Here is an 18586-nt window from a genome sequence, read left to right as displayed (position 1 = left end):
ATCTTCACTAAAACAGTTTCACATGGGCATCCTTTAATTGATAAAAGGGGCCTACAAAAGCCATTAGTATTTTATGGCCTTGTCAGTGAAGTTAACTGAATCTCTAAGGGATGTGGTCAACTCATCTTGCCTTCAGGATATTTCCCAATTATAGCCCTGATAAGTTTTGTTTATTGCCAACATAATGAAACACATGTATACATTGTTTATCAATTCAATGATTGAGCTTTTTATCACTACCTACAGTTTCAAGGGGTATCATTATGTTACCATTTATTCTTGTCAGTTCCCACTAAGTCCCCTACCATAACTTTTTTGTTAGCTGTGACATTAATATCTTTCTGACTCTGTTTTGATTAGAAACTGTGAAGGCAGCTTTATTAAAATTTGTGTCAGTTGTTTCTGATAAGGTGTCTGGTGAGGCAATTAAGTGTCCTTTATGGCCTTGTGATTCCAACAGTTGGGTGCTTTAAAGGAACATATCTAACATATATTTGGTATCAAAGGGGCACTCTGAAACTGCATCAAAGTTTCTTTGTTTAATTTCTAAAAATGTATAGAAGATATATTTATATGTATGGACTAATTAAAGGTATTACAATTACTAACAAACGCCTTGCCAATCAATGAACAAGTTAAAAATTCTCAATTAGCAAACTAACCTACAGCCAACCAACATCAAATTGATATTTAAAAGGTGTAGAAATTAGTGACCAAAGTTAATAAGTAAGTCAATAAATACCGAAAGATCACCTTTAAAACTACAAAGTATTTAAAACACCTAATTACAATTACTAACAAACTTGCTCCCCATTGATTTAAAGTGAATTCTACATCTAAATTGATTAAACAAAAACCCTAGCAGAGTCTGCCAATCTTATAGTAGTAAGAAGTCTCACAACACCAGGTTAAAGTCCAACAGGTTTATTTGGTAGCAAAAGCCACTAGCTTTCGGAGCGCTCACTGCCCCTTCGTCAGGTGAGTAGGAGATCAATCTTATAGTAGCCTTTTTCTTTTCTATCTTTCTACAAATGGAGTTTGCACATTCTCCCTGCGTCTGCGTGGGCTTCCTCCGGGTGCTCCGGTTTCCACCCACAAATGTGAGGGTTAGGTGGATCGGCCATTCTAAATTGCCCCTTAGCGTCAGGGGGACTTGCTGGGTAACTGCATGATGTTATGGGGATAGGGCCTAGCTGGGTTTGTGGTTGGTGTAGACTCAATGGGCCAAATGGCCTCCTTCTGCCCTGTCGGGATTCTATGATTCCACAAGGCCGGAATTGAGCCTGGGTTCCTGGTGCTGATGAGACAGCAGTGCAAACCACAGTGCAGCCCTCCCCACATCACTAAAGGACTCAGAGCTCAATCCCCAGGTCTCAAGACCACGCCCCAGGATTGTAGCTCCGCCCCTAATTCAGGTCTCCGGACTCAGGCCACGCCTCTTGTCCCAAGCCCCGCCCTTAGTCTCTGAGCCCCGCCTCGGAGTTGTAATCCCGCCCCTTGTCCCAAGCCACGCCCTTGGTCTCTAAACTCCACCCCTGTCTCTAAACTGCCGGGAAGATGGAGGAGCGGGTCTCAGCTGAGACCCCGAACCTGGGCCCAGAGCTGCGGAACCTGGTGCAGGGCTTGCGGGAGCTGGTGTCGCAGCTGCGGGGTGAGTGCGGATGGACAGCAGGAGGAGAGTCTGGGCCTGGGCACAGGCCTGGCCGACCATCCCGGTGTTTGTCTAATGGCACGAGCCCCGCCTGGGCCTCTCGCTGCTCTCTGACATGTTTATCTCCCGCTCTGGCGGTGCCTTGGTTTTTAAATTCTTTATCCAGAACCCTTCATGGCCGCGGCGCTCCATTCTGGCGGATGCTGCTTCAACTGCTCACTCTGAAAACCTGCATCTCCATCCTGGACAAAGGCTGGGAGGATGCCCACACTTTGATGGCTTCCCACAAGGTGTGTGAGCAGCGCAACACTCTGAGCCCGGGCAGGGTCAATTCTAGGCCAGTGTGTGTGTTTGCTCTTTATTGAGCTCATCTCTGACTTCCTTCCCCTTAGCTCTGAATAAAGTTCCTTCCTCTTTCCACATCTGTCCAAGCTTGTGTTTTAAGTTTTTTAAAGTTTATTTTTTAGTAGGTTTATATTGACACTGCAACAGTTATTGTGAAAATCTCCAAGTCACCACACTCCAGTGCCTGTTCGGGTACACTGAGGGGTGAATTAAGCGTGGTCAATGCACCTAACCAGCATGTCTTTTGGACTGAGGGAGGAAACCGGAGCACCCGGAGGAAACCCACGCAGACACGGGGAGAATGTGCAGACTCTGCACAGACAGTGATCCAAGCCGGGAATCGAACCCGGGTTCCTGGCGCTGTGAGGCAGCATTGTTAACCACTATGCCACCGTGTGTGTCCATTAAGGTGGGTGTTTGGGTGGATTCTGAAGGGTTAACAGTTGTGGCTAACAGCAGTATGAGGCAAACACCTTCAGGGAAAATTGTGAGGAGGTGGAGGATGCTGTGGATTCAAAAACAGGGCTTGGCTGATTGTGTATTATTGTGTGTAGATCTGGGAGAGCACTGGTTTGAACATTACCCAAAGGGCTTTGCTTTGTTGACTTACTAGCTGGGATTATTATAGGAGTGAGGTGCAGGTATCTCCAGCAGGACTAGGGGAGGAGACTGCTGCCCATCTCTGAGATAGCCCCATGATTCTGGATGGGGTCATTAAAGTGTGCACCCAGCCCCTCTTGCAGAGTTGTACTGGAGTTGGGCACGGTGGGAAGCCTCAGAGATCTGCTGCAGCAGGGGTAAGCAAGTAGGCTTCATGATGCTGGAAAAGTAAATGTTTTTTTGAGGTGGAAACTTAATTTATCTTCTTAGGTTTGTACAGCAATAACATTGGCTCTTCCTGCAGGTATTTCTTTCACTCACCTCTTCTGACCTCTAAAGATTGATCACTTGTGCTTAGTGAGCTCTTGTATCCATATTGGGATGAAATCCTAAATTTGTCTGATATGGTGGTGGAGATAGATTCAATGGGTGGCACGATGGCACAGTGGTTAGCACTGGTGCCTCACAGTGCCAGATACCCAAGTTTGATTCTCGCCTTGGATGATTTTATGGAGTTTGCACGTTCTTCCCATGTCTGCGTGGGTTTCATCTGGGTGCTCCGGTTTCCTCCTACACTTCAAAGATGTGTGGGTTAGGTGGATTGCGCATGCTAAATTGCCCCTTAGTGTCCCAAGATGTGTAGGTTGGGAAGGTAAATACATGGGGTTAAGGGGAAAGGGCCTGGATAAAATGTTCTGCCCAAGACTTTGACCCGATGGGCCGAATGGCCTCCTTCTGAACTGCAGGGATTCTATGATAGCCTTGGGAATAAATACCTGAAGGGAAGAAACATCATTGGAATATGGGGAAAAAAACAGGAAAGTAGGTTAACTGGATTGCTCTTTGAAAGAAGTGGCATAAACTGAGTGACCTTCTGTGCTATACGATTGTATGACTTTATTGCCACTATTGGACCTGGTGCCTGTTGTGCGCCCGCCCTGCTGACCTGATCCAGACGCAATTCACATTATGCCAAACGGCGCGCAACCCTTCATCGACCATGAACTAATGAATGAGTTGACCAACTGACTGACTAATGACTGACTGCTGATGTGGAATGTGGATATCAAGATTTTCTTTTCACCTATTTACCATTTCCCTCTTAGCCTTTCACCTTCCCTTTTCTGTCTCTCTTTTTTTCTTGCACTAGCTTCACCTCTATCTCATACAGTCTTCCGCTTTCTCTCCCACTTACTTTTTCTCTCCTCTCTGCACTAGAACTGTATGCTAAGTATCCTTGTTGCTTTGTGGGACTGTCTGGGGAATATCACCTACTTATCTAGCTGAATCCAGCTCCAACATTGAAGAGGATTAATACCAGGCCTTCTTGATCTGACCCCCATCCATCATTTTAAATATTCATTCCCTCCATTGTCATTCACAGTGGCCGCAGTGTGTACCATTTACAAGATGCATTGCAGGAACTCAACAAGGCTCCTTTGATGGCTTAGCCAGTGACACCCACATCCTGTGAACAAATAAAAACAAAACTTATATGAAATATTACAACTAGGAGTGTTGTGTTCAATTCTGGTTTTCTGACTCTGGAAGATGGTAAAGGGTTTGAAGATGAAACAGAAGTGATTTACTAGAATTGCTCCAGTCAAAGACTATTTCCTCGGGTGGATGGAGCTATTACAAGGGGGCATAACTATAGGGTTCATGGTGGGAGATATAGGAAGGATATCAGAGGTAGGTTCTTTACGCAGAGAGTGGTTGGGGTGTGGAATGGACTGCCTGCAGTGATAGTGGAGTCAGACACTTTAGGAACATTTAAGCGGTTATTGGATAGGCACATGGAGCACACCAGGATGATGGGGAGTGGGATAGCTTGATCTTGGGTTCAGATAAAGCTCGGCACAACATCGTGGGCCGAAGGGCCTGTTCTGTGCTGTACTGTTCTATGTTCTATAATGGTCATATATGCATTTTCAGCATATATTTCAGCTGAAACAATTTTGGCTGTTTTTCCCATCTCACCTTTTCACCTCCTCCCTCAGCTCCAGGAGTTCAGTTAATGCATTCTAACCATCCTGCCTGAAAGTGGATAACTCAGCTCAAATGGCTCATAATGAAATGTATTTTTGTTCTCATCTGTGAAACTATGACAGCATATTAATGAAATCTATTCTCTTTTTTATAGAGGGCGAATCGTTGTGGAAGTCTGAAGATTTTGACTTGAACTTCTTCTGGAAAACTCTAGGTTTGGCACTTAATGTATAAGGATGTGAGAAGAGATTACAGAAAGTGTTGTGTTTAAATAACCTTTGCTGTTCTTATATACCGAAATGAGCTAAATATTTAAAGGGACGATGTTACAGGTGATTTTGGACATATATAATGGACCTCAAAAGGGAAACTAGAATATTTGCAATTTAAACTTTATATAATTATTGAGTGGAGTTTTAACTTCACTATTTTGTACCTTAAATGAGTTGAACTATTGGCTACTTTTTATAACTGCTTATTACTTGGTAGAAAGACTTGCATTGTAGGTGGTGGGAAAGGATGTTGTGATTATGCACATTGCAAAAAAGATGTGGAACTAGCCAGCTGTCAAATGGTGATCGAAAGGACATGCAGGAAAGTAGTTTGCTCCAACTAGCTTTAGTCCTCTTATTCGCTTTTGTTATATTGGAACACCGTGGTGTCTTTCCAATGCCAACATTTGTGGTCAAGTCACATAGATTATGATGGAATTACACATTGGTAAACCCTCTCCTACATTCGCACCAATTCTAAAGTAAACCTTTCTGTACATATAGGGAGATTGTGTTTAGCTTGTTAAAGTTTTACTTTAAACATTGTAATTGAAGGGGAAAAAAGACTCAGTTTAATTAATGCACTAACTGATTATTATTTAGTTCATAGAATCTTTTGTTAATTTTATTGTACCAATGACCTAAGGTTAACCTGCAGCTCTATGAAAGGAAATACAATGATTAATTAATGGAAAAAAGCTTGTAACAGCAATCTAAGCTCTGCCTCAGTAATATATTCTAGGGTTAAACTTGTATTAGGCAGTAGTCTAGCTGATTCTGGAGTTGATACTGTCAGCAGCAGTTGCTGTTACTACTTTCAGTTTTTATTTTCCTAAACCCTTGCCTATCTTTTCCCAACATATTTCCTCTAGGTGACTGTTTTAAAGTGATATCGCAAGAAGCAACAAAGCTAAGTCTGGCCTTTTCAAAACCACCCATACCATCTGTGCAAGTAAGTGCACAAGCTTAACCTCCAGTTACAATTCTTGCAAACATATGAAGCAATGCTATATTCCATTTACTAATGTTTTCTGTATTAGGACTGTCAGAAACTCACTGCAGACTTTCAGAAGAACATCCTTAATTTAACCACAGTGTACTACTGGTTGCCCAAGAGTCAAGGCAAGTGCTGCCGAAGAGCTACACATTTGTCCATTAAGATGTTGCTGATGCTATAATGTGTAGATCCATGTGGCAGAAATGTGAATTTTGTCTCCGTTATAATTACTGTTATTTTTATCTAGCGAATGCAACAAATGTTCTGTTATGTTTTGTAAAGTGATAAGGCAGAGAATAAGAATTAAGAAGTTAAAAGTTTAAGTTTTTTTGTCCTCTGTAGCCGAAATGCGCATAAATAATTTTACCTGAGCCTCCAGACAAGTCTACTCAGATGTTTGTGGTAGCGTTTCCATTTTCCTGATGAGTGCACACCCCTCCCTATTCAGTTTGCACCCCCTTCATGTAAATGAAGAGCTCTGATGTCAATGTTGTTGAAATTTGAAGGACCAAAATCTATGTAGAGTTATTCCTGTAGTTCAGCCAATTTAAACAAAGCAGCTCGCGAGCACAAGACAATGTAAGCTTTCCTATTGGTAAACTCAACTTTGCAATTGCCTATTCAAATTCAAGTCCTGAATGAGTTCAGAGTGCAGAAGAGGCCAGTCAGCCCATCAAGTCTGCACCAACATGAGAACCACCGGACCTATCTCCTAATCTCATTTACCAGCACGTGTTCATCCAGGTATTTTTCAAAGGATGTGAGACAACCCGCTTCCACCACTCTCCCAGGCAGTACACTCCAGACCGTCACCACCTTCTGTAAAAAAAAAAAATGTTTTCTCGCATCCTGCCCCCCCCCCCCTCCAAAACCTTCTGCCCCTCACCTTGAACTTGAGTTCTCACATGACTGACCCTTCAACTAATGTGAACAGCTGTTCCTATCCACCCTGTCCATGCCCCTCATAAACTTGTACACCTTGATCAGGTTGCCTCTGTCTTCTCTACTCCAGTGAAAATGACCTAAGCTATCCAACCTCTCTTCATAACTTCAGTGTTCCATCCTAGGCAGCATCCTGGTGAATCTCCTCTGCACCCCCTCCAGTACAATCACAGCCTTCCTATAATGTGACGACCAGAACTACATACTGTTACTCCAGCTGTGGCCTCTCGTAAGTTCTATAGAATTCCAATATGACTTCCCTGCTTTTGTAATTTGTGCCTTGATTGATAAAGGCAAGTGTCCCATACACTTTTTTTCACCATTCCATTAACATGCCCTTCCACCTTCAGAGATCTATGGACAAACATGCCAAGGTCCCTTTATTCCTTAGAACTTCCCAGTGTCATATCGTTCATTGAATACATTCTTGTCAAATTATTCCTTCCTAAGTGTCCCACTTCTCACTTTTCAGGGTTAAATTCCATCTGCCACCTATCTGTCCCTTGGCCATCCCATCTATATCTTCCTGTAACCCAAGACACTCAACCTCACTGTTAACCACCCAGTCAATCTTTGTCATCTGTAAACTTACTAATCCCCCTGTAGTCATCAATGTCACTTATATAAATAACGAATAATAGGTGGCCCAACACAGATCCCTGTGGTACGCCACTAGACACTGGCTTCTAGTCACTAAAGCAGCCTTCTGTCACCACCCTCTGTCTCCTACAACTAACCAATTTTGAATGCACCTTCTCAAATTACCTTGTGTCCCATGTGCATACACCTTCTTTATAAGTCTCCTATGTGGGACTTTGTCAAACGCTTTGCTGAAATCCATATAAACTACATCAACTGCACTACCCTCATCTATACCTGGTCACCACCTCAAAAGATTCAAGCAAATTTATTCGGCATGACCTCCCTCTGACAAAGCCATGCTGACTATCCCCGATCAAGTCTTGCCTTGCCTCTGCAAGTGGAGATAGATTGTCTCCTTCAGAATTTTCTCCATAGTTTCCCTACCATTGACGCAAGACTCACTGGTGTGTAGTTCCCTGGCTTATCTCTACAACCCTTCTTAAATAACGGAACCATGTTAGCTCTTCTCCAGTCATTTGCTTTGTTCTGTGACTACCTTTTCCACCTTTGAAATATTTGCCCGCTGGTTCCTTATGTCCTTTGGGATCAGTTTCTAAATATTTGCCTTTGCCTTCAAATGCCTCACCCCACCCTACCTCAGCAATCTCTATTTGTGCCTTGATCAGTATCATGCTCACTTCAGAAGGGAGAAGCAAGATGTAAAATCCCTAATAATTAAAGAGGTCCCACAAATATGAGGATTCGACATGAATAAGTAACACTTCTAAGCCCCAGATAGAAAACTGACTGGCTGAAGTACCATTTTCAGAAAGTATTCATTATTATAATTTTTGTTAAAGAATAATTGTCGCCAATCACTGATAAATTTCTACAAGATTGATTACACAACACAGCCACTTATAACCACTTGTCTAGCATACAATAATTGGAAGAATCTATTTCAGTGGTGAAAAGTTTCAGTGGCAGAGACAGAAATGGTGATCCCATATTCTCAGTGGAGAATTTCTGTTAGAAATACTGTTGCCTGACCACCCCTTGAAAGTTTTCTCGATGCTTCTATGCTGGAATGCATATTTTCTAAAGAAGATTGTATTTTTGAAAACAGATTCAAATGAGTTGGTCTAAAGATCTGACTTGATGCTTCGTTAAACCTTCATTGTGGCATGTTTTGTGTTAGCTAAATAATTGTAGAAATCATTGATCGTGGTTGGTAAGAGAGGCTAATGGTTGTCTCGTTGGCTTCAGGTGTAACTCTACGACGGCTAGTTCGAGATGCCACAATGGACATAGTGGAGGGAGTTATTCAGCTATTGAACGTGATACTGAGCACACCACTTCAAAGGTACAAACTTCAAATACATGATTGTATTGAACATATGAAGATGTAAATAACAAACTTGCATCATTATTTAAAATGTAGTACTTAGCAAAGCCCACGATACCTCCAGGAGAATGAGAAATCTATGGCTCCAATATTATTCTTAAAATTATTGAACTTTGTTCTCTCTCTTCCCTTTATATTTTAATCTTTAACTGTGTGCTGGATTCACACATATAATGGTACGATGGCAGAGTGGTTAGCAGTGCTGCCTCTCAGTGCCAGGAACCCCGCAGGTGGGTTGACCATGCTAAATTGCCCCTTAGTGTCCGAAGATGTATAGGTTAGGTGGATTAGCCACAGTAAATGATCAGGGTTACAGGGATAGGGGGGTGGGGCTGGGTCAGATACTCTTTCAGAGAGTTGGTGCCGGCTCAATGGGCTGAATGGCCTCCTGCACTGTAGGGGTTCTATTGTTTCTCAGAACCAGTACCAGAATATACCTGTGGGTATCTGCGGGTTGGAACAGTGGCTAGCACTGTGCCTCACAGCGCCAATAAAGCTGGTAGTAGTATAGGGAATCGCCAGGGACCCGGATTAGATTCCAGCCTTGAGTGACTGTGGAGTTTGCACGTTCACCCCACATCTGTGCGGGTTTCCTCTGGGTGCTCCGGTTTCCTCCCACAATCCAAAGATGTGCAGGTTACGTGAATTGGCCATGTAAAATTGCCCCTTAGTGTCCAAAGATGGGTAGGTTAGGGGGATTAGCAGAGTAAATGTGTGGGGTTGCAGGGAGGGGGGTGGGCCTGGGAAAGATGCTCTGTCAGAATCGGTGCAGACTTGATGAGCCAAATGGCCTCTTTCTACACTGTAGGAATTCTATGATTCCATCTAGAATGGACTGTAATTTAAATAGTGGAGTTATATTGATATTTTCTATTTGATATGAAGTCGTTTTGGGTGTCCATCAATACAAACGTGGTAGTACTGGTAAGAAGACCTATTGTATGCACTGAACCCCTGGTGGGAATCCCTCCAGAAACATCCTTTCACAGAGTTCTAAAGAACATACAAACAATTTTATGAATGTTACCCAATCTGGAGTAGTGTTATGATTTTCTATCTGGTCGGTATTTCTTGCGTAACATGAAACACTTTTTGTATTATACATGTTAGAGGTTGTGGGGGGATGGGTGGGGGAGAGGATAAAGAGAAGAAAATTTAAACTATATTTTGATGGAGCTAAGGTGAATTGGAATTGTACATTTTGTCACTCGACGAGCATTGTTTCTTTTCCCCCACCCTTCAAGGAAAGGTCTCCTGAAGAATAATTAACTGATGGCTTAGTTTAGGTTGCGATTCCCTATATCACCAGCTTTACTGAGATAGACACTAACCAACTTTCTCTCAGAATATAATGGGTAAAAAAACCAGAGTTGTCTTTTGCTATACTTGTTTATAGGATGTAGGTGTCAACCAGCATTTGTCACCTAATTGCCTTTGAAAAGTGGTGGTGAGGTGCTTTCTTGTACCATTTTCAGCCCTTGTGGTGTAAGTATACCCACAATACTGTTTAGGGAGTCCCAGGACTTTGACCAATTGACTGTGAAGGAACGGTGGTACATTAGGGCGGCAGGGTAGCACAGTGGTTAGCACTGCTGCTTCACAGCTCCAGGGACCTGGGTTCGATTCCTGGCTCGGGTCACTGTCTGTGTGGAGTTTGCACATTCTCCTCGTGTCTGCATGGGTTTCCTCCGGGTGCTCCGGTTTCCTCCCACAGTCCAAAGATGTGCGGGTTAGGTTGATTGGCCATGCTAAAATTGCCCCTTAGTGTCCTGAGATGAGTAGGTTAAAGGGATTAGCGGGTAAAATATGGAGGGATATATGGGGGTAGGGCCTGGGTGGGATTGTAGTCGGTGCAGACTCGATGGGTCGAATGGCCTCTTTCTGCACTGTAGGGTTTCTATGATGATTTGCAAGTTAGACATGACTTGATGTGGCATTCCCATACACCTACTGTCTTTGTCCTTTAAATGGTGTGAGTTGCAGATTTGGAAATGGGGAGTTGCTATGGTGTATCTCGTAGCTGGTACATGCTGTATGGTACACCTGTAGTGGAGGCAGGTGAATGTTTAACTCATTTTAAAGTGATGGCTCTCTCGCCTTCTGCTGCAGACCCCATCTAGCAGTTATATCATTAGGACTCGGCCAGCTTTGTCAATGGTGGTGCTACCAAGCCACCCTTGGTGGTGGACGTGGAAATTCCCCATCAGTATCTATGCTGTGCCCTCAGTACATCTACCAAATGGTTCTCAAAATGGAGGAGTAGCGATCCATTATCATTAGCAAACTTATGCAATATGTATAATGTAAACAAATACAAAACTAAAAGGATCAGATTGAGAAACCTGTGCAAATTTTTAAGCGTGCAAATTTGATCTCATTTTCTTTTAGCTTTAATATAGAACAAAACCGTTCTAGTAAAATGGTTGCTGTTGCTTTAAGAAAAATATGTGATTGGCAATTCTGCGTTTAGCCATTGGGGTGGTGTGTTTGTAAGCTGGCACATTAAAGCTCACTTAAATGTAATTGCAACGTTTGTTTTAAGATTTACTTTTGATTTTTTTTCCCCCAAATGTTAGCACCATTTTAGCCCTCCATGGTTATCTGCTGAATATTTTTTCCAATGAAATAGAATTGATGTCACAGGTTTGAATAGAATGTTGTTTCTGCCCTGCCCTGTATCTTTGCTCAATTTGTATGTAAAGTCTTTTTCTTATGGTTCTAGTTTGTCACAGGATCAGCTGACATCCACAGGTGCAGTTTGGGAAGCTTGTGATCGGTTTTCTAAGTTACCAAAAGGTAATGTGGATTTCAAAATGCGCCATAAGTCACATTCTATATGATGACCTGACATATAAGATGACCTAATTTATCTAGCCTCAAAAATCATGTTTTTGCATATACTTGGTATATAATTCAACACTCCTTTCCAGCCGCAACATGCTGTATATGCATTAATTATCCTCAACTTTTCACCCTAAAATGGATGCTTCATTTAGCGGTACATTGTAACTGGGCAATCAGATTGCAAAGATGTGTGGTATTTTAAGATATGCCCACTCTTTGCACCGAATGCTAACGACATTTCAAATTGGCGATCATATCCATGCTGGAGGTTCGCTTCTGTACTCTGTATAAGTTGACCCCAGTTTTTGGAGGGTTTTGAGGTTTCAGTTGTCGGCTTGTACGGCGCCATCTACGGTAGTCCAAAGTGCATATCCCTTCTCTGTCTCTTCTCCTACCCCCGGTTAAACTTTCATAGCTGAATATATTCTGCATGTGAAAAGGGGGCAGGGAAAGCAGGTGGCCAGGAAACCATTTCAACATTCTTGTGGATTTTTATTCATTAAAATATTTTCTGCTTTGGTGGTAACTTGTGATTGATATGGAAGCTGCATGTGAATTCTGGCAAAATGTATCATCTTTCTTGTTAATCTGGTCATTTCCACGAGAAATCTTTATTTGCGCAACAAGCTTTTTCACCATAATTATAGACAGCTAACAATAATGAAACAAATCCGTGTTGTACTACCTGAGGATACTAATGTCTTCAGTGAGAATGTTTTTCCAGGAAAGGTTTTAAAAAACGAGCTGCTTGATATTTCAATACAACCTCAGCATCATACAAATATTGATCTATTGGACAACATTCTCTATTCGAAATGTCATAATTTTCAATAGTTTGTAAGCTTCTGCAGTGATGCAAGTACTTTATATTGGTGCCTAGTATGGTGTGATATATATTAAATTTCTAAGTACTGATGGTTACTGAATGAAATTATTAGCTGTATATCAGTATTTTGAAATTCTTTGCACCAACATTTAATTGGTGCAAAATTGTGGAAGTTTAGTTTGAAGAGTTGGTGACTGAGCTTTATCACAATGTAACTTTTAACTTTGCAAGGAGTCATATGTAGCTTTGAATTCAATATTATATATCGTTAGCTTTGTCATTAACCAAGTGATGAGGTGAATTTTGTTTCTCTTTTGGGTGTAACAATTGTCAACTCTGCCTGGTTACATTTTCTAACCAAGTGTTACAGACTTAACTGTTTTGTACTCTTCCACAGATAACCAGGCAGCTGTTCTATCTCTGATGTCTTCCTCTGCTGCTATTGTAGAAGATGCATTGGAGGAAATGGAGCAGGTACAAAATTTAATGGAATACATGTACTTAAACGTAAAGGTGAACCTATGCAAAAGCTTAGTACCTTGATCAGTGCAATGTTGTATTCCATGATAGAAGAGGGCTTCCAGAATGTGTACAATGCAGATTGCTGTCTGGTGTAAATAGAAATATCTGGGAAAAATTGGGCATTTTCATTATAACATTACAGATTGGAGGGCAATACACGAGAGTTTAAAATGATGAAGAATGAGATGTGGCAGTTAGAGAATTTCCAGTAATTGAAAGTTCAAGAAGAGTGTCCCTAGAAACAAGGTTTGGAATAGCGGGCAGGAAAAACTGAGGCTGCGGATTGCTCTTCCAGGATTAGTAGTTGACGCAGAAACTGTGTCAGTATTCAAGCGTAGAATGTACAGGAGAATGAAGGAAAAGTGGTTGAAGTGATATTGGAACATGGTGGGTAAATGTGTTTCAACTTATTTCGTTGTGTGGAGGACAAATGCTGGCATGGAGTGGTTGAGCTGATGGCCTGTCCACATTGAAATTACAATGTGATCTCTATCTAAGATTTTAAAACTTGAATTTCATTGAGTAATACAGAACACAGAGCATTTGGCCCATCCTGTCTGTACTGGCTCTTTGAAAAAGCTGTCCAATTACACCCACACCCCTGCCCTTTCTTCAGAGCACTGGGCTCTTTTCTCAAGTTTCTTTTTTATTCGTTCGTGGGACATGGGCATCGTTGGCTGGTCAGCATTTATTGCCTATCCCTAGTTGCCCGAGGGCAGTTGAGAGTCAACCACATTGCTGTGGCTCTGGAGTCACATGTAGGCCAGACCAGGTAAGGATGGCAGATTTTCTTCCCTAAAGGGCATTAGTGAACCAGATGGGTTTTTCTGACAATCGACAATGGTTTCATGGTATCAGTAGATTCTTAATTCCAAATGTTTTTTTAATTGAATTCAAATTCCACCATCTGCCATGGCGGGATTCAAACCTGGGTATTTATCAAATTCTCTTTACATGTTCTTCAGGCAGTGCATTCCAGATCATTGCACCTTGCTGAGTGAAGAAATATCTCCTCTTTGCACATCTGTCTCTTACATCAGGTCTTCTGATTACTGACCCTTCTGCCACTGAAAATACTTGCTCCTCACTTACTCCATCAAAACCCTACATGATTTTGAGCATCTTTATTAAATCTCCCTTTAGCTTTATCTGCTGTAAGAAAAGCCCCACTTTCTCCAATTTGGGCATGTAATTGAAGACCTGCACTCATGATACCCTTCCAGTAAATCTGTTATGCGTACTCTAAGTGCTTAACTTTGTTCCTATGTGTGATGCCCAGAATCAGACACAGTTTATCATGATCTGTAAAGAACAAAGAACAATACAGCACAGGAACAGGCCCTTCGGCCCTCCAAGCCCGCGCCGCTCCCCGGTCCAGGATTGAATCCAGGATCCCCGCCCAATTTTCCAGCCTATCTACATACCAATATCCTATCCACCGAGCTGTCCCTCACAGCTACAAAAGGTTTAACTTATTGTCCTTACTTCTGTTTATAAAGCCAAGGATCTCCATATGCTCTTTGACAACCTGTCTTGCCACCTTCAAAGATGTTTGTAGGTGCATACCCTTTAAAATGATATGATTTTGTTTGTATTGTCTCTGCTCATTTTTCTACTAAAGTGTATTTGATCTGCTGCAGATTTGCCCATTTTACCAGCCTGTTACTAACTTCCTGACTACTTACATATCTGAGAAGGAAATTTCACTTGAATTAAGCTAGAGTCCAAATGCACTTTGTCCAAACACTAATAAAAGTTTGTACGAAAATAACTTGTTCAAAAGAGATTCAAATCTAATATATTTTTATTTTGCGTTACTAGATTAGGAAATGCACTAAGTATAGTTTGCTAATCATTTTCATTCTGTGTTAGTGTGATTCTGTCAACCTATTACGCACCTTTCCTTTTGTTCTTTACCCAGGCTCCTCACCTTTCATTTGCTTATAACCTATTACATCTCTAACTTTCCCCAGATCTGATGAAAGGTCATTGACCTGAAATATCAACTCTGTTCAGCTCTCCACAGATGAGTTGAGTATTCCCAGCATTTTCTGTTTATATTTCTGTCACTCTTATGACTCTTATGACTTTGGGCTCCAAAGTCATAAGAGACTAGCTGTCTTCAGTTGCAGCAAAATCATTTAACAAACAAATCAATGTATTCTCAAATAAATTTATTTTTTTGAAACTAGAGTTGAAAATGGAGCACTGTGTTTCCCATTTTGAACAGTTGGTGGCATTATGGATCACATAGTCGAATGCACACTCATTAATGTGGATCTCAATGTTCTGATGAAGACTCATCACAACCCAAAATACTATGTTTCTTTCCATGGATGCTGCCTGACTAGCTGAGTACTTCCAGAATTTTGTTTTTATTTAAATCGCAATGATTCCTGCTTCCACTCTATTTTACACTTGCTAGTTTAAATGTCTGTTGTAGTTTTTCCTGAATGGGGTTGTCCATTTGTACCAGATTAGCGTGAGTTTGTGCTGTGAGCCTATGCATACTAATATAGTCCAAAATTAGGAAGAGACTTCATCTTAATGGAAATGGAAACTTTGATTTTGGGGAGGGTGAAGGGATGATGGTATAGTGGTAATGATATTCGACTAGTAATCCAGAGGCCCAGAAAAATGCTCTGAAGACAGTAGTTCAAACCACACCACGGCAGAGGGTGGAATTTAAATTCAGTAATAAAATTAAGCCAGTCTGATTGTCGTTTTTTTTTAAAAAAAAAAGCTATCTGGTTCACGAATGTCTTTGGAGAGGGAAATTTGCTGTCCTTACTTGGCCTATATGTGACTCCTGACCGACAGTCACGTTGTTGACTCTTAACTGCCCTCTGAAATGACCTAGCAAACCACTCAGTTCAAGGGCAACTATAGATGGGCAACAAATGCTGGCTTTGCCAGTGATGCCCACATCCCATGAAAGATTTTTAAAAAAAATTAACTTGTCAGCTTGTTTTTCTTATTGCATCCTAAAAGAATTAAGTGAATGAGTCATCGCTTAATTTTATTCAATTTTAGCTAAAATAAACCAATTATAAAGAGTGTGTACAGCTTGAACTTTGACTCCTGTCCGTGTTACCACAGCAACCTAGGTAGGGATGGTCTCTAACTTGATTTGATTTTATTATTATCAGATGTATTGGTATACCATGAAAAGTATTGTTTCTTGCGCACTACAGACACAGCATACCATTCATAGAGTACATAAAGGAGAAGAAAAGGAGAGGGTGCAGAATATAGTGTTACAGTCATAGCTAGGGTGTAGAGAAAGATCAACTTAATATATGGTAGGTCCATTCAAAAGTCTGATGGCTGCGACCAAGAAGCTGTTTTTGAGTCGGTGCTCTGACTTTTGTAACTTTTTTGTGGTGAAAGAGAGAATATCTGGGGTGCATGGAGTCCTTGTTTATGCTGGCTACTTTTCCGAGGCAGCAGGAAGACAAAGTCAATGGATGGGAGGCTGGTTTGCGTGATGGACTGGGCTATGTTCACAATCCTTTGTTGTATCTTGCAGTCTTAGTCAGAGCAGGAGCCATACCAAGCAGTGATACAACCGGAATGGATGTTTTCTATAGTGCATCTGTAAAAATTGGTGAGAGTCGTAGTGTTCATGCAAATTTCGTTAGCCTCCTGAGAAAGTAGAGATGTTGGTGGGCTTTCTTAATTATAGCGTCGGCATGGGGGGACCAGGACAGGTTGTTGATGATCTGGACACCAAGAGACTTGAAGCTATCGACCATTTCCACTTCATCCCCATTGATGTAGACAGGGGCATGTCCTCCACTATGCTGCCTGAAGTCGATGGCTATCTCAGTTTTACTAACATTGAGGGAGAGATTATTGCCACGGCACCATTTCACCAGATTCTCTCTCATTCCTGTACTCTGTCTCGTTATTGTTTGAGATCAACTCACTTTGGTGGTGTCATCAGCAAACTTGAAAATCGAGTTGAAGTGGAATTTGGCCACACAGCCATAAGTGTATAAAGAGTATAGTAAGAGGCTGAGAACACAGCATTGTGGGGCACCATTGTTGAGGATGATCATGGAGGAAGTGTTGTTGCCTATCCTTACTGATTGTGGTCTGTGGGTTAGGCAGTCTAGGATGCAGTTGCAGAGGGAGGAGCTGAACCCTAGGTCAAAGAGTTTGGAGGTGAGTTTTGTAGGGATAATGGTGTTGAAGGCTGAGCTGCAGTCAATAAATAGGAATCTGACATGAGTGTCTTTGTTATCCAGGTGTTCCAAGGTTGAGTGTAGGGCCAGGAAGATGGCATCTGCTGTGAACCTGTTGTGGTGATATGGAGAGGTATTTGACTTCCACTCAATGGTTTCTTACAGAAGCAAGGATGAGACTGGCAGTTTGAACTTACACAATGAGCAATAAAGATAGGATGCATTATATAATAATGTTCTAAATGGGATGCCCAGGAATCAGAATTGTGACTATTAAAGTTTCTAATTTATATCCGTGACTTGTGCTGAACAGTTCAATACACATTGTTCAAACTTTAAACAGGTGACATGAAATTAGGAGGGGCAGTGAAGAATCAGCTGGGTTATGGTGGCATCTGCAAAGTGATTTTAGAAATATGAAACTATAAATGGTGTAGAAATATTAAATCTGGATAATTATATGAAATTGCGTGGTCAGAGAAGAGGAATGGGCCACAAATTCAAACTAAATTTATAACTGATGTCAGGAAGATCTGTCTTTTTCCCCACAGAGCAATTGTACATGGACTTAACTCCTGGATAGAGTAGCAAACCAAGCCCAGCATTATTTAAGAACCAATTAGATGCTGCAGTGAGGGTATTTCAGGACTATACAGAATGAATAACTTAAGATTGACCAAATTGCCATAATTAATCACCTCGTCACCTCCTGTGCATTGTCTGCTTTTATTCATTTTGTGACACAGTGGTTAACACTACTGCCTCACAGCGCCAGGGACCTTGATTTGATTCCTGGCTTGGGTCACTATCTGTGCAGAGACTACATGTTCTCCCTGTGTCTGCATGGGTTTGCTCTGGGTGCTCGGGTTTCCTCCCACAGTCCAAAAGATGTACTGGATAGGTGCATTGGCCATGCTAAATTTTCCCTCCGTGTACCCGAACAGGCGTCGGAGTGTGCTGACTAGGGGATTTTCACAGTAACTGTATTGCAGTGATAATATAAGCCTACTTGTGACACTAATAAATAAACTTAAACTTAGATTGTCAACATTTGCCTAACTCGTTTTGTATTCTTGCATTGAAATATTGGCCCATAACTTCCTCAGAGTGGCAATCCCTGTCAGATTGCCACTCTGAATTAATTTACTCTCCCTATAATTGCAGAGTTCCTGTCTCACCCAGCCTTCCTCACTTGGGCTGCACGAGACAAGAGTAGTGCAGTGCGCCCCTGGTAGCATTGGCATAGAGTAACTGGGACACCGAGAGGTAGGCAGCTGCTGTAATGGATATGTTTAAAGGGAGCAGTTAAATTGCAAAAGTAAGTGATTCACAGGTCAGGGTGGAGGGGAGCGGGGGGCGGGGGGGGGGGGGTTGAATTGGAGGAGAGGTGTCCCAGGATGGATGGTGGGATGATGTTAGGGTGA

At 41.8% G+C, this 18586-nt stretch overlaps 1 protein-coding gene across 1 annotated transcript in view; it reads left to right on the top strand.

Moving 5' to 3' along the window:
• Nucleotides 1-1506: 1506 nt before the first annotated feature.
• Nucleotides 1507-18586, top strand: part of ccndbp1 (cyclin D-type binding-protein 1) — a 30996-nt gene continuing 13916 nt past the window's right edge. The window contains exons 1-7 of the mRNA XM_078236412.1: nt 1507-1651; nt 4740-4799; nt 5730-5809; nt 5898-5979; nt 8645-8741; nt 11506-11579; nt 12851-12927. Coding sequence (XP_078092538.1) covers nt 1558-1651; nt 4740-4799; nt 5730-5809; nt 5898-5979; nt 8645-8741; nt 11506-11579; nt 12851-12927 — 564 coding nt within the window. The 5' untranslated portion in view covers nt 1507-1557. The remainder of the gene's footprint in view (nt 1652-4739; nt 4800-5729; nt 5810-5897; nt 5980-8644; nt 8742-11505; nt 11580-12850; nt 12928-18586) is intronic.

The sequence above is a fragment of the Mustelus asterias genome, chromosome 20 (assembly GCF_964213995.1).
Source record: "Mustelus asterias chromosome 20, sMusAst1.hap1.1, whole genome shotgun sequence".
Lineage (NCBI taxonomy): Eukaryota > Metazoa > Chordata > Chondrichthyes > Carcharhiniformes > Triakidae > Mustelus > Mustelus asterias.
The sequence above is the reverse complement of the archived record's forward strand: the minus strand, read 5'-3'. Positions and strand labels throughout refer to the sequence as shown.